Genomic DNA, 12,489 nt, shown 5'->3' with positions numbered 1-12,489 from the left:
GTCCTCCATTATTGGTTCGTTAATTAGAGCTGGTCAAAATTACCATTTTACCATTTTAATTATCTCTTGATCCTTAAGTACCATTAATTAACTAGCGAATAATTAATTTATAATATAATTATAAATTTGAGCTCAATAACTATTCAATTCTAGAATTAACCCTTAAGGGAACTAATATTCGATCCGTTAGGAAAGCATGAATTCCAATATTGTAATTCATGTTCCCAGCCATCCATGATATTGAATCTCCAAAACAAAAGTCATTAGCCTCATTATTCTAAGAAAACCTTAATGAGTGAATCAAAAGATCCAATAAACATAAACATGAGTTCATGAATACTCAGGATTTAGACTGATCTACAAATGATAATCTATTATGACAAGAATTAAATATTTACGTCAAACGACAAATTTATAAAGATATTTAATTATTATCAGTCCTGTCATATATAATCTCTATTATATACAACACATTTACTAAGATGTCTATCCAAATCAGTTATCCAAATTTAAATTACTTGCATCTCGTATGCTTAGCAAACCGTACTAGTAACCTTTCATTAAATATTCCTTACTTTAATATGTTACTGACTATTTTATTCATTATATATGATCTTAATTCTCTTGTACTAATACAAGATCATATTCTCATGAACGAATATGGAATTTTCTTGATATTATTATATATTTAATTCAAACGATAACTATAACATTCAAATATAATAAAATTGTACTTTTATTTAAAATCAATAAAATGTCTTTACATACTTTTAGGACATTAATCCTAATAGAGGCCACATGAGTCTGAGTAGAACCTGCAGAAGGGTCAGTAGTCGAAACAACAGGAAGATTTCCAGAAATAAAAATTGTTTTTCCTTTAAGTTTAGATCCGTTTGATTCTAACCTAGAAAAATCACAAGCTTTTTGACTTGCAAGTAGAACATCATCCAAAACCATAGATCTAAGATTAAACGTTTTGACACCTTTCACAATTTGATCAACTTCATTAGGCAAACGTTTGATTTTAGAATCTTTAGCAACAATATCAATTTCATATTTTTTTTTAACAATAGAGTCAAGTTCTTCATTTCTCTTCTTGAGAACTTTGTTATTGTTTGCCATCAAATGATTTTCTGAACACACTTTCAACCATTGATCATACATGTTTTTGTATGATTCTTTCAAGGAATCCTAATCCAAATCAGATTCATATGAATCACCATGGGAACTCTCCTCTGCTAAAATAGTATTATTTAAACAGACAAGGTTCTCATTCACCTGCATAGAAAGGGGTAAGCAAAAAAAAAAAAAAAAAAAAAAAAACAGAAGTTAAGGCAAGATTATAATTTTCTTCCTCATCATTACTTTCAAAGTCATGATCACTCCAAGTGGATGCCATGACCTTCTTATTTTTCTTCAAGGTATTGGCACATTCAGATTGAATATGTCCAAAACCTTCACACTCCCTACATTAAATACCTTTTTTATTAGTAGATTCAAAAGGTTTGGAAAATTTATTACCTTTGGAGGGTTAGGACATGTTTTTCTTGTTACTAATCTTTTTCATAAACTTCTTAAATATTTTATATAACAAGATCATTTCATCATCATCTTCCTCATTTGAGCTTTCAATGTTCTCTTTGGAGATTTCAAGGCAATCAATTTCTCCTTCACAGCAGTTGGTTTCTCTTATTGGCGAATCTTTTGATTAAGTTCAAAAGTTTGAAGGCTTCTCATCAATTCCTACACTTTCAAGGTGCCAAGGTTCTTTACCTCTTTAATGGTTGTGATCTTGGATTGAAACCTGTCAGGAAGAGATCTAACAATTTTCCTAACTAAAACAGTGTCAGACAACTTTTCTCCTAAAGCAAAATATTCATTAGCAATGTTAGACAATTCTTCATAAAAATCAGTGAGGGTTTCTATTTTAGACATGCGAAGGTTTTCAAATCTTATGGTCAACATTACAAGCCTAGATCGCTTAACATCCACAGTTCATTCAAATTGAGTTTGAAGGATTTCCCAAGCATCTTTGGCAGACTCACAAGATGAAATCAATTTTATATAACTCTCACCAACACCATTAAAAATTTCATGTAAAGCTTTATTATTATAAATTGACAATTTATCTTCTTCATTAGACCATTCAAGTTCAGATTTTACCTGTGTCTCATCGGATTTCGAATCTGTCTCGACAGGTGGTATCCAACCGATTAATATTGATCTCCAAGCCCTTTCATAAAGGGATTTGATAAAATCTTTCATCCTCACTTTCCAGTATGGATAGTTTGTATCATTCAGCAATGGAGGGCGAGTTATAGATCCACCTTCCGCAAAGAAAGACATTTCACAAGGCACAAAACAAACGAAAAATTACAAAATCATACTAAGATTTTAGTGACATACTCTAATACCAATTGAAATTTCGTATTTTAAAATTACCAAGTGATTAGAGATAAACAACTTAATTAAATGCAGAATACTGATTAAGTTGTTTATACAGATTCCAGCGTTGTTAACACAATTGATACAAGTGTTAAGACAGAAAAAGAAAAATAGGTAAAAATCAACACACGAGAAATTTTACGTGATTCAGATATCCTTTCGAATAACCTACATCCACGGGGTCACGCCTAGAGAATAATCCAATTAGTAAAGAAATAATGTGTACAAAAGCATTGACTTAGACAATGTAAGACTCTCTCTTAAACTATTGCTGCAATCTTGTTGTACTCTTCTCTACGAATCTAGTTTTGATGAAATGTTGATTCTCTTAAAATCCCTTCAAAGAATAGCGAGTGCTTTCTTCCTCCCGAAGTGAGACTTTGATGAAATCTTCTCTCGAAGATTCTTAGAAACACGTTCACAAGAGATGCCACCTGTTACAAGGAACAAGATAGCTATATGGACAAGTGCACTCAACACACACACAAAGATTAAGGTGAATAACTTAATCTCTACAAAGAAACACTCTTAAAAAATAACAACAAGTGTTTACAAAAACAAAATGGAGGAGTTGATTTTTCCAAAGGCCTTGACAATGTATTTATAACTGAGAAAAACGTCCAAGGCCAGCTCTTCTGAAATCTTGCAATTAATACAAGAATATTTGCAAATTTCTTTGATTGAAAAAAATCTGCCAGCCAGTTTGATTTTGTTCCGACGAAACAGGAAACTCCTGACACTACAGCAAAAATCAGGTATACCGGCGGAACTATTACCGGCGGAGTCAATCCGCTGGTAATAATACTATCTTTACCGGCGGAAAACTGAATCCGCCGGTATTAATCATGTTTTTTAATTTTGTTTTTATTTTTTAAATTATTTAATTATTACCGGCGGAAAATCGATTATTACCGGCGGACAATCCGCCGGCAATAATCAAATTTCATTCACGCGGTCAACCTGCCGCCCAATTTAATTTTCACTTATTACCGGCGGATTATTGCCGGCGGGCTCCGCCGGTAATAATAATAAAAATATTACCGTTAAATACTATTACCGGCGGAACTATTATTGCCGGCGGACCTCCGCCGGCAATAATATTCTATATATTCTGGCCATCCGTCTCCTTCGGCTCCGTTCGTCCGAGTGCCAAAAAATCTCAGAAATCTCTCAAAAAAAACTCTCATTTGCCTCCGTTCGTCCGAGGCAATATCCACCATTTTCAAAAGTTTTTTGGATTGTATTCAACATTATTTCATCACATCTGTCTAGGTATGTAGTTATATATTTTTTATTGTAATCTATTATATTTTTCTGATGTTGTTTGAGTTATATTTTTGAGTTGAGTTATATTTTTCTTCTAATATCATGTATATATTTTCATATTTGTTTTGGCTGATTGTATTTTTAATCAAATACATATATAATAAAAAGTTTGGGTTAATATTTGGTTATGAACAATTTTCTTAATTATATATATTGAATTTAAATATTCCATTAACTTACAACTAATATATATATGTTCATATTTCAGAGTTTCATTGGGAGTACTGAATCTTGCTATTGTTTGACTACAGGTAAGTAATTTTGTATTTCATACATTTTTATTTTGTTTATTTAGTTTTAAAGTATATGAAAATATTGTTAGATATTAGGACATGGATAATTTTTTATTATTGTTAAATTATTATTATAATGTTAGAATGTTATAATGTATTTTTGTTATAGTTTAATTAAAATTATTTTAATATTATGAAGTTTAGATTTTAATAAATTTGTTATTAATAAATTGTTATTATTAAAAAAATAGTTTAATGGTACATAAATAAAATATTAATAAATAATATAATAAATATTAAATTATAGAAAAAAGTTATTTTAATAACTTAGAAAGGAATTGATATGAGAATAATAAAAATTAAATAATAAAAAATGTATTTATTAAAAAGTAAGTATTAAATAATATATGTAAACAATTATTAAGTAATTATATAAAAGAGTAGTTATATAATTAATTAAATAAAAATAATTTCAATTAATTACATATTAATTATTCAGCTTTTAAAATAGTTATAATTAAATATGTGGAATAAATAAATAAATAAATGATTAATTTTTTTATTATTAATTAAATGAATATTAAATAAATAAATAATTAAGTATTAATTAAATAAATAAATTTTTAGTAAATGAAAAATTAGATAATAGATAATTAATTAATTAAATAAATAAATAATTAATTAATTAAGTATAAATTAAATAATTAGTAAACATTAGATAATAATAAGTTATTTAATTTACGGAAAAATTATATAATAGATAACTAATTAAATAAATAAATAATTAATTAATTAAGTATAAATTAAATAATTAGGAAAGATTTAAATTAATAATATGATAAATAAATAATTAAATGAATATTAAATAAATAAATAATTAAGTATTAATTAAATAATTTATTTTAAATAAAGGAAAAATTAGATAATAGATAAATAATTAAATAAATAAATAAATAATTTAATTATAATTAATTAATAATTAATTAAATAATTAGGAAAGATTTAAATTAATAATATGATAAATAAATAATTAAATGAATATTAAATAAATAAATAATTAAGTATTAATTAAATAATTTATTTTAAATAAAGGAAAAATTAGATAATAGATAAATAATTAAATAAATAATTAATTAATTTAATTATAATTAAATAATAATTAATTAAATAATTAGGAAATATTTAAATTAATAATATGATAAATAAATAATTAAATGAATATTAAATAAATAAATAATTAAGTATTAATTAAATAATTTATTTTAAATAAAGGAAAAATTAGATAATAGATAAATAATTAAATAAATAAATAATTAATTAATTATAATTAATTTAGTAATTAATTAATTTAATTATAATTAATTAAATAATTAGGAAAGATTTAAATTAATAATATGATAAATAAATAATTAAATGAATATTAATAAATAAATAATTAAGTATTAATTAAATAATTTATTTTAAATAAAGGAAAAATTAGATAATAGATAAATAATTAAATAAATAAATAATTAATTAATTAATTTAGTAATTAATTAATTTAATTATTATTAATTAAGTATAAATTAAATAATTAGTAAACATTAGATAATAATAATTTATTTAAATAAAGGAAAAATTAGATAATAATTAACTAATTAATTAAATAATTAGGAAAGATTTAAATTAATAATATGATAAATAAATAATTAAATGAATATTAATAAATAAATAATTAAGTATTAATTAAATAATTTATTTTAAATAAATGAAAAATTAGATAATACATAAATAATTAAATAAATAAATAATTAATTAATTAATTTAGTAATTAATTAATTTAATTATAATTAATTAATAATTAATTAAATAATTAGGAAAGATTTAAATTAATAATATGATAAATAAATAATTAAATGAATATTAATAAATAAATAATTAAGTATTAATTAAATAAGTTATTTTAAATAAAGGAAAAATTAGATAATAAATAAATAATTAAATAAATAAATAAATAATTAATTAATTTAGTATAAATTAAATAATTAGTAAACATTAGATAATAATAATTTATTTAAATAAAGGAAAAATTAGATAATAATTAACTAATTAATTTTTTTAGTAAACATTAGATAATAATAAATAAATAAATAAATAATATTAGGATAAATTAGATAAAATAGCATAAAATAGCATAAAATATGATGACAAAACATAAAATAGCATAAAACTATTAAATGTTTATAATAGACTATTATAAACATTTTATAATAACACTTTAAAATATAAGACTATTCACATATTGTAAACTTATATACTTTTATAACACTTTAGATGGCGATTGACAAGACTTGGACGACATTGAGAAATCGTGCTTGTCGAGAATATTGGAACGGTCTACAAGCTTTCTTGACGATGGCGTCGGAATATAAGGATTCCTCTGGTAGAATTAGGTGTCCGTGTGTTAGATGCATAAACAATAGGCTTGAAACTTTACCTATGGTGAAAGCACACGTATTCGATTGGGGTTTTCATCAAGGTTACGAGAAGTGGATATATCACGGTGAAGCAGAAGCAGATGTTGCCAATGTGGTGGACGCCAACGATGATGATGTTGATGAGATGATTCCGATGGTCGAAGACTTCCTTCTACCTACAACCGAAGAAGTTGAAAATAATCCTGCGGCAGGACAATTTTATGACGATCTGTTTGACGAGATAGAGGCTGAGTTATATCCTGGTTGTAATTGGATATCTTCTCTTAACTTTTTAGCAAAATTATTGCATTTGAAAGTTAGAGGCAAGATTCCGAATAAAATCTTCGATGAATTACTGAAATTACTAAAGCTTGCATTTCCGAAGGGAAATAAAATTCCATCAACCTACTACGAGGCTAAAAAAAGATTACAGAAATTAGGGTTAGGGTACGAGTCAATTCATGTATGTGAACATGACTGTTGTTTGTTTTACAAAGAGCATTCAACTAAAGAGACTTGTCCAATTTGCGGAAGTAGTAGATGGATTTCTCCTGAAAAAACGGATGGAAAAAAGGTACCACATAAGGTGATGCGTTACTTTCCATTGACTCCTCGATTAAAAAGACTGTACAGTTCAAGACTTACAGCGAAACAAATGTTATGGCACTATACTGGGAAATCAAAAGACGATGGGATAATGAGACACCCAGTGGATGGGTTAGCGTGGAAGGATTTCGATGCCAAACATCCTGATTTTGCTAGTGAACCTCGGAATGTTCGTTTAGGTTTAGCTGCAGATGGTTTCAATCCGTTTGGCAACATGAGTCAAGCATATAGTATGTGGCCTGTGGTGTTGGCTAACTACAATCTTCCACCTTGGATGTGTATGAAAGATAATAATTTCATATTATCCATTCTTATTCCTGGACCAAAATCACCGGGAAAGGACATGGATATATTCTTGAGACCATTGGTGGATGAGTTAAAGGAGTTGTGGGTTAATGGTGTCGATACAAGAGATAGTATAACCAACACTATGTTCAAGTTGCGTGCAACCTTATTGTGGACAGTTAACGATTTTCCTGCTCGTAGCTATTTATCTGGATGGAGTGGTCAGGGATACAAAGCTTGTCCGACGTGTAATGAAGACACAACTTCTGTTCGAGTGATCGGTAAGACATCCTACATTGGTCACAGAAGATTCCTTCCAAGTAACCATCGAATGAGAAGAGACACTCAGTTTGACGGACAAATCGAGAGAAGACGTCCACCAAGACGTTTTACTTGTGAGGAAATATTAGAACAAGTAAACAAACTTGTACCACAAGTTCCTGGAAAACACGAGATGTTTGGAGGTGTCAAACGTAGGCGTATTGCAGAAGATCAAAATTGGAGGAAGAAAAGCATATTTTATGAGCTTGATTATTGGTCTTCGAACACTTTAAAACACAACATTGATGTCATGCATGTGGAGAAGAATGTGTGTGATAGTTTGTTAGGCACAATCTTGGATAATGATAAATCCAAGGACACCACTAATGCAAGACATGATTTGAAAAAGTTTGGAGTAAGGGAATCGTTGTGGATATATGAAGATGACAGCGGAAAGTTAATGAAGCCTCATGCCCCTTATGTTCTCACATCTGATCAAAGAATGCAGTTTTGTAAATTTATTCGAGATGTGAAATTTCCAGATAATTTTTGTTCCAATTTAAAGAAGAAAGTAAATGCTGATTTAACAAATATCAGCGGTTTAAAGTCCCACGACAGTCATGTAATAATGCAACGATTACTATCAGTGGGTGTTCGCAAGTTTCTTTCAAAGAGTATATCGACTACCATTTCTGAGTTATGTAACTTTTTCAGGAAAATTTGTGCAAGAACTATAAAGGTTAGCGATATGGAAGAAGCACAAAAAGATCTTATTCTAATATTATGTAAAATGGAACTCATATTTCCTCCAGCCTTTTTTGATATAATGGTGCATTTGATTTTACATTTGCCTGAAGAAGCGATTCTGGGTGGACCGGTATTTATGCGTTGGATGTATCCTTTTGAAAGATACATGAAAAAATTAAAGAATTACGTTGGAAATAAAGCCCGTCCTGAAGGGTCGATAGCCGAGGGTTATGTTGCAGATGAGGCTTTGACATTTTGTTCGATGTATTTCAAAGGTGTTGAAACAAGATTTAATCGTCTTGATCGCAATGAAGACAAGGTGACACCAAGAAATCTTTTTGTATTTCAATCGCAATGTCGACCTATAACAAAAGAAACTCTAAAGCCTCTTGATCGTGCGACTCGTGAACAAGCAGAGTGGTACATATACAACAATTCACCTGAAATTCAGAAATATTTGGAGTAAGTTTCTTCCCAAAAGTTGCTTTTATTGCATTGAAAATGCTTTCAACTGATTCAAAATTTTTGTTCTTATTTATAGTGAACACCTAGAAGAAATCAAACAGAAATATCAGGATGGAGATCATAACATTTTACATAAGAAATATTTTCAGCGATGGTTTCACAAGAAGGTGAAAAAAAAAACCTACCCTATATTCTTTCATCCTTTTAAGTATTGTTTTCAATTTTATAATAATTTTATTTATTCTTTTAGATATACGACTTACAAAAGCTTAGATCGTTAGATAATGGTGACGAGTTGCTAGCTTTAGCATCTGGATCAGATCATTTAGGAGCTTATTACGAAGGTTGTATAGTGAATGGTGTTCGATTTATGTCAACCAAACGAGATTTAAAGAGGAGCACTCAAAACAGTGGAGTATTTGTTGCTGGAACAGAAGATTTTAACTATTATGGAATACTTGAAGACGTATTAAAGTTAACATTTACTGGCACATATTCTGTGACATTGTTCAAGTGTAAGTGGTTTAATACAGATCCAAGAAGGAAAAAAATAATTATAGAGAATAATATTACTAGTATAAACACTAGTGGGGAATGGTACAAGGATGACCCATATATACTTGCAAATCAAGCGAAGCAAGTATTTTATCTCGATGATTTACTTAGAGGAAATCAGTGGAAAGTGGTTGAGGGGGTAAACCATCGACAAATTTGGGACGTCGAGAACTGTGAAGCTAATTCAGACATTGATGTGGTACATGATATTAGCTCATCAAATTTTGTGTTGACTGTGGATCTCGGCGAGTTGGTTATGCTACCTACTCAAAATTCGATTGACATTAGTACAATACAAAATTTAAATGTTAGTCAAGAGGATCACGAGTTAGGCGATGAAGAAGCAAATGAAGAATTAGATGAAGAAGATGATTTACTAATTGATTTTTGTGAAGATGATGTTAATGCTAATTTAGTTAATGATGGAAGTGATAGTGATTATTAGTTTTATGTAATGATTACCTTTGTAACAAACACAAAAATTTGAATTTGATTTGTATTTTCCAATTTATGTTGATATTGATTTTGTTTAATGTTATTTCATTACTTAATTAAATTTGATGATATTAAATCTTAAATTTGATTTCTATTCTTATTATTAAATCTTAAATATTTATGAATACAAGAGACATGTCAGCTGATATAGTATCATATCACGGTGGAGATGGTGGTGGTCAAGACCCCACAGATCCTAGCAGGATACCCTCAACTTGCGAGTCAGGTTAATATCTAAATTTTATAATCGCAATCTGTTTAAATGTTTAAGATTTACTAATATTTTAATTTTTATGTATTAAACAAATTAATAGATCGTCCTGCAAGAAGGAGGGGACGTGGCCCTGCCAGTAATGTTAATATTGAAAAACGAAGGCGGGATGCTGGCAAACCACTTGAATTGCAACTTGATCCAGCGACAGACAAAGTGGTTGGTACTGAGCACCAAGCTTTTGTTCGTCAATTGAGTACTGAAGTTACATTACTATTGCCGGGACATTATTTAGATTTTAAAGATGTTCCTCAGCAATATAAAGACCAGGTCGTTCAAAAGATGAAGGTAAAAAAAAATACCTAATTTTTTTATATTATACATTTTAGTCTATAAAAATTTAAACTAACAATTTTTGTTTTAGTATTACTATAATATCGATGGGCATCCAGAACCTGAAAGAGTTATGGGAACTCTGTATACGGAGATGCGCAAAAGATATTCAGAGAGAAAGAATATTAGGCATTCTCATTTCCAAAAATATTATTCTGGAAATCCGAATGATTTGGATAGTGCTCTCAATGCTATTCCTGACTTGTGCTCGAAGGAGAGCTGGAAAGAAATCGTCGATTTGTTTCTGAGCCCAAAGTTTATAGCGCGATCCACGCAGAACAAGAAAAATAGAAAGGAAATGAAGTATTTGTCGACGCAAGGCTCTAAATCAATGGCAGCGATCCGTAACGAATATGTAAGTAAAATACTTAACTTTATTTGATATTATTATATTATTAATTAAACTAACACTATTATTTTGTAGGATGAACCTGATGAGCATGCTATTGATGCTTGGAAAGATACTCATATAAAAAAATCTACGAAGACTTGGGTTAGCGAAACTTGCAAAGAACTACATGTAAGTTAAAGTTTTTTCTTTCTTTATTGATCTTAAATTATAGTAATATTGGTTTTTTAACATTTTCTTTTGGCAGGAACAAATGACCCAAGAGATGGAGAGGCAAAATATTCAAAGTAGTCGGTCAGGTTCTGAATCTGCTTCTAGTGAAGGTTCTATTGCTAAATCAATACAGTATCAGGTTATGGATAAAATTCTTGGCTCGAGGTCTGATTATCAAATAGGAGTGGGATACAGGCCTAAAGGCAAAGGGAAGAAATCAGCATCTAGCTCCACAAGTCAAAGTCCAAGCCAAAATCAGTCACAAGTTCCTACTAATGTGACTCCAGAGATGATGGGAGTTTTGGCTGAGATGTGGGTTAAGATGCGTGATAAAGTCGAGTCTGGAAATTTTCAGACTGATTCTTCTCTCCATGACCCACGCTATGAAAGTTTATTGCAGCAGTTCTTACCTTCTCAACAACAAGGTAGTACGTCTAATCAAAGCCCGGGGACGTCGTCGATGCCACAGCAACCACAACACAATTCTCCAAACATATCTGGTGGTTCCTCTCAGTCGCCACTTTTTAATTATATGTTTGGACTTTCTTCCCAGTTTCCTCAGACACAACCTATGGGAAGTCAGTTTGGAGGATTACCGCAGCAGCAGCAACAACAACAACAACATATGTATGGTCAATTTGGGCCGTTTATGCAGCAGCAGCCGGTATATCCTCATTATGGAGGATCGACACAGCAACCCGTTTATAATCAGCAGTACTACACTTCTCCGAATCAACAACAACAGCAGTCTCCTTTGATTCGTCCACAGCCTCGACCATATTATCCTTCGCCGCCAGCACCACAGTCTCATGAAGGTCTGAGTCGAAGCACGAATATTGAAGATTTTTTAAATGAACATTTTGATGAAGACAATAATAATTAGTTTAGGTTTTATTATTTACTATTAAATTTAAGTGTATGTTTTTTTTTTTTGAAAAGACAATTTTAGTATTTTAAAGTTGTATTTTTAATTTGGTTATTAATATAAATAATATTGATTTTATTTTAAAATTTTTTTAATTACAAGTTTAGTTATTTAATATTAATTATATATAATTTATAAAAATTAATTATTTTTTTTAAATATATTTTATTATTACCGGCGGATTATTGCCGGCGGAGACCGCCGGTATTAATGGGTCAGACGTGAATTCTGACCAAATTATTACCGTCGGGATCCGCCGGTAATAATATTATTACCGGCGGGAGGCTAGTTCCGCCGATAATAATGACTTTTACCGACCGGTTTTTACCGGCGGATTATTGCCGACAGAAACCGCCGGTAATACTTTTACCGGCGGGTTTCTTGACTATTGCCGGCGGTTTTCTCCGCCGGTAATGGCTTGTTTTCTTGTAGTGTGAGTTAGCATGATTATCAGTCTTTACTGGCTGTAACGAATTTGATCATTTTTCTTGACCAGGTTCATTTTCGAATATTTCTTATCCAGA

The 12,489-nt window shown here is 29.5% G+C and overlaps 2 protein-coding genes across 2 annotated transcripts; both read left to right on the top strand.

The window, feature by feature from the left end:
• The first annotated feature begins 6,398 nt into the window (after positions 1-6,398).
• LOC133795482 (uncharacterized) lies at positions 6,399-9,824 on the top strand. The gene is made up of 5 exons (XM_062232931.1): positions 6,399-7,504; positions 7,658-8,481; positions 8,635-8,779; positions 8,901-8,991; positions 9,075-9,824. The coding sequence occupies exons 1-5, from the start codon at positions 6,399-6,401 to the stop codon at positions 9,822-9,824; spliced, it is 2,916 nt and encodes a 971-aa protein (XP_062088915.1).
• A 342-nt stretch (positions 9,825-10,166) lies between these two features.
• LOC133793828 (altered inheritance of mitochondria protein 3-like) lies at positions 10,167-12,023 on the top strand. The gene is made up of 4 exons (XM_062231090.1): positions 10,167-10,433; positions 10,510-10,833; positions 10,903-10,998; positions 11,075-12,023. Exons 1-4 carry the CDS (start codon positions 10,428-10,430, stop codon positions 11,921-11,923), a joined length of 1,275 nt encoding a protein of 424 aa, XP_062087074.1. The 5' UTR covers positions 10,167-10,427; the 3' UTR covers positions 11,924-12,023.
• The last annotated feature ends 466 nt before the right edge of the window (positions 12,024-12,489 follow it).

This window comes from Humulus lupulus, chromosome 8 (genome assembly GCF_963169125.1).
Source record: "Humulus lupulus chromosome 8, drHumLupu1.1, whole genome shotgun sequence".
Classification (NCBI taxonomy): Eukaryota; Viridiplantae; Streptophyta; class Magnoliopsida; order Rosales; family Cannabaceae; genus Humulus; species Humulus lupulus.
Note: the sequence above shows the minus strand (reverse complement) of the source record. Positions and strands in the feature narration are given on the sequence as shown.

What these genes read in the sequence shown, in the direction of transcription:
- LOC133795482 (XM_062232931.1), top strand. Translation starts at nt 6,399, where the DNA reads ATGGCGTCGGAATATAAGGATTCCTCTGGTAGAATTAGGTGTCCGTGT. An exon ending in ACTCGTGAACAAGCAGAGTG is followed by an intron (nt 8,780 to 8,900) that starts GTACATATACAA and finishes TCTTATTTATAG; the next exon opens with TGAACACCTAGAAGAAATCA. An exon ending in AGCGATGGTTTCACAAGAAG is followed by an intron (nt 8,992 to 9,074) that starts GTGAAAAAAAAA and finishes TTATTCTTTTAG; the next exon opens with ATATACGACTTACAAAAGCT.
- LOC133793828 (XM_062231090.1), top strand. An exon ending in CAGCGATCCGTAACGAATAT is followed by an intron (nt 10,834 to 10,902) that starts GTAAGTAAAATA and finishes ATTATTTTGTAG; the next exon opens with GATGAACCTGATGAGCATGC. An exon ending in AAACTTGCAAAGAACTACAT is followed by an intron (nt 10,999 to 11,074) that starts GTAAGTTAAAGT and finishes TTCTTTTGGCAG; the next exon opens with GAACAAATGACCCAAGAGAT.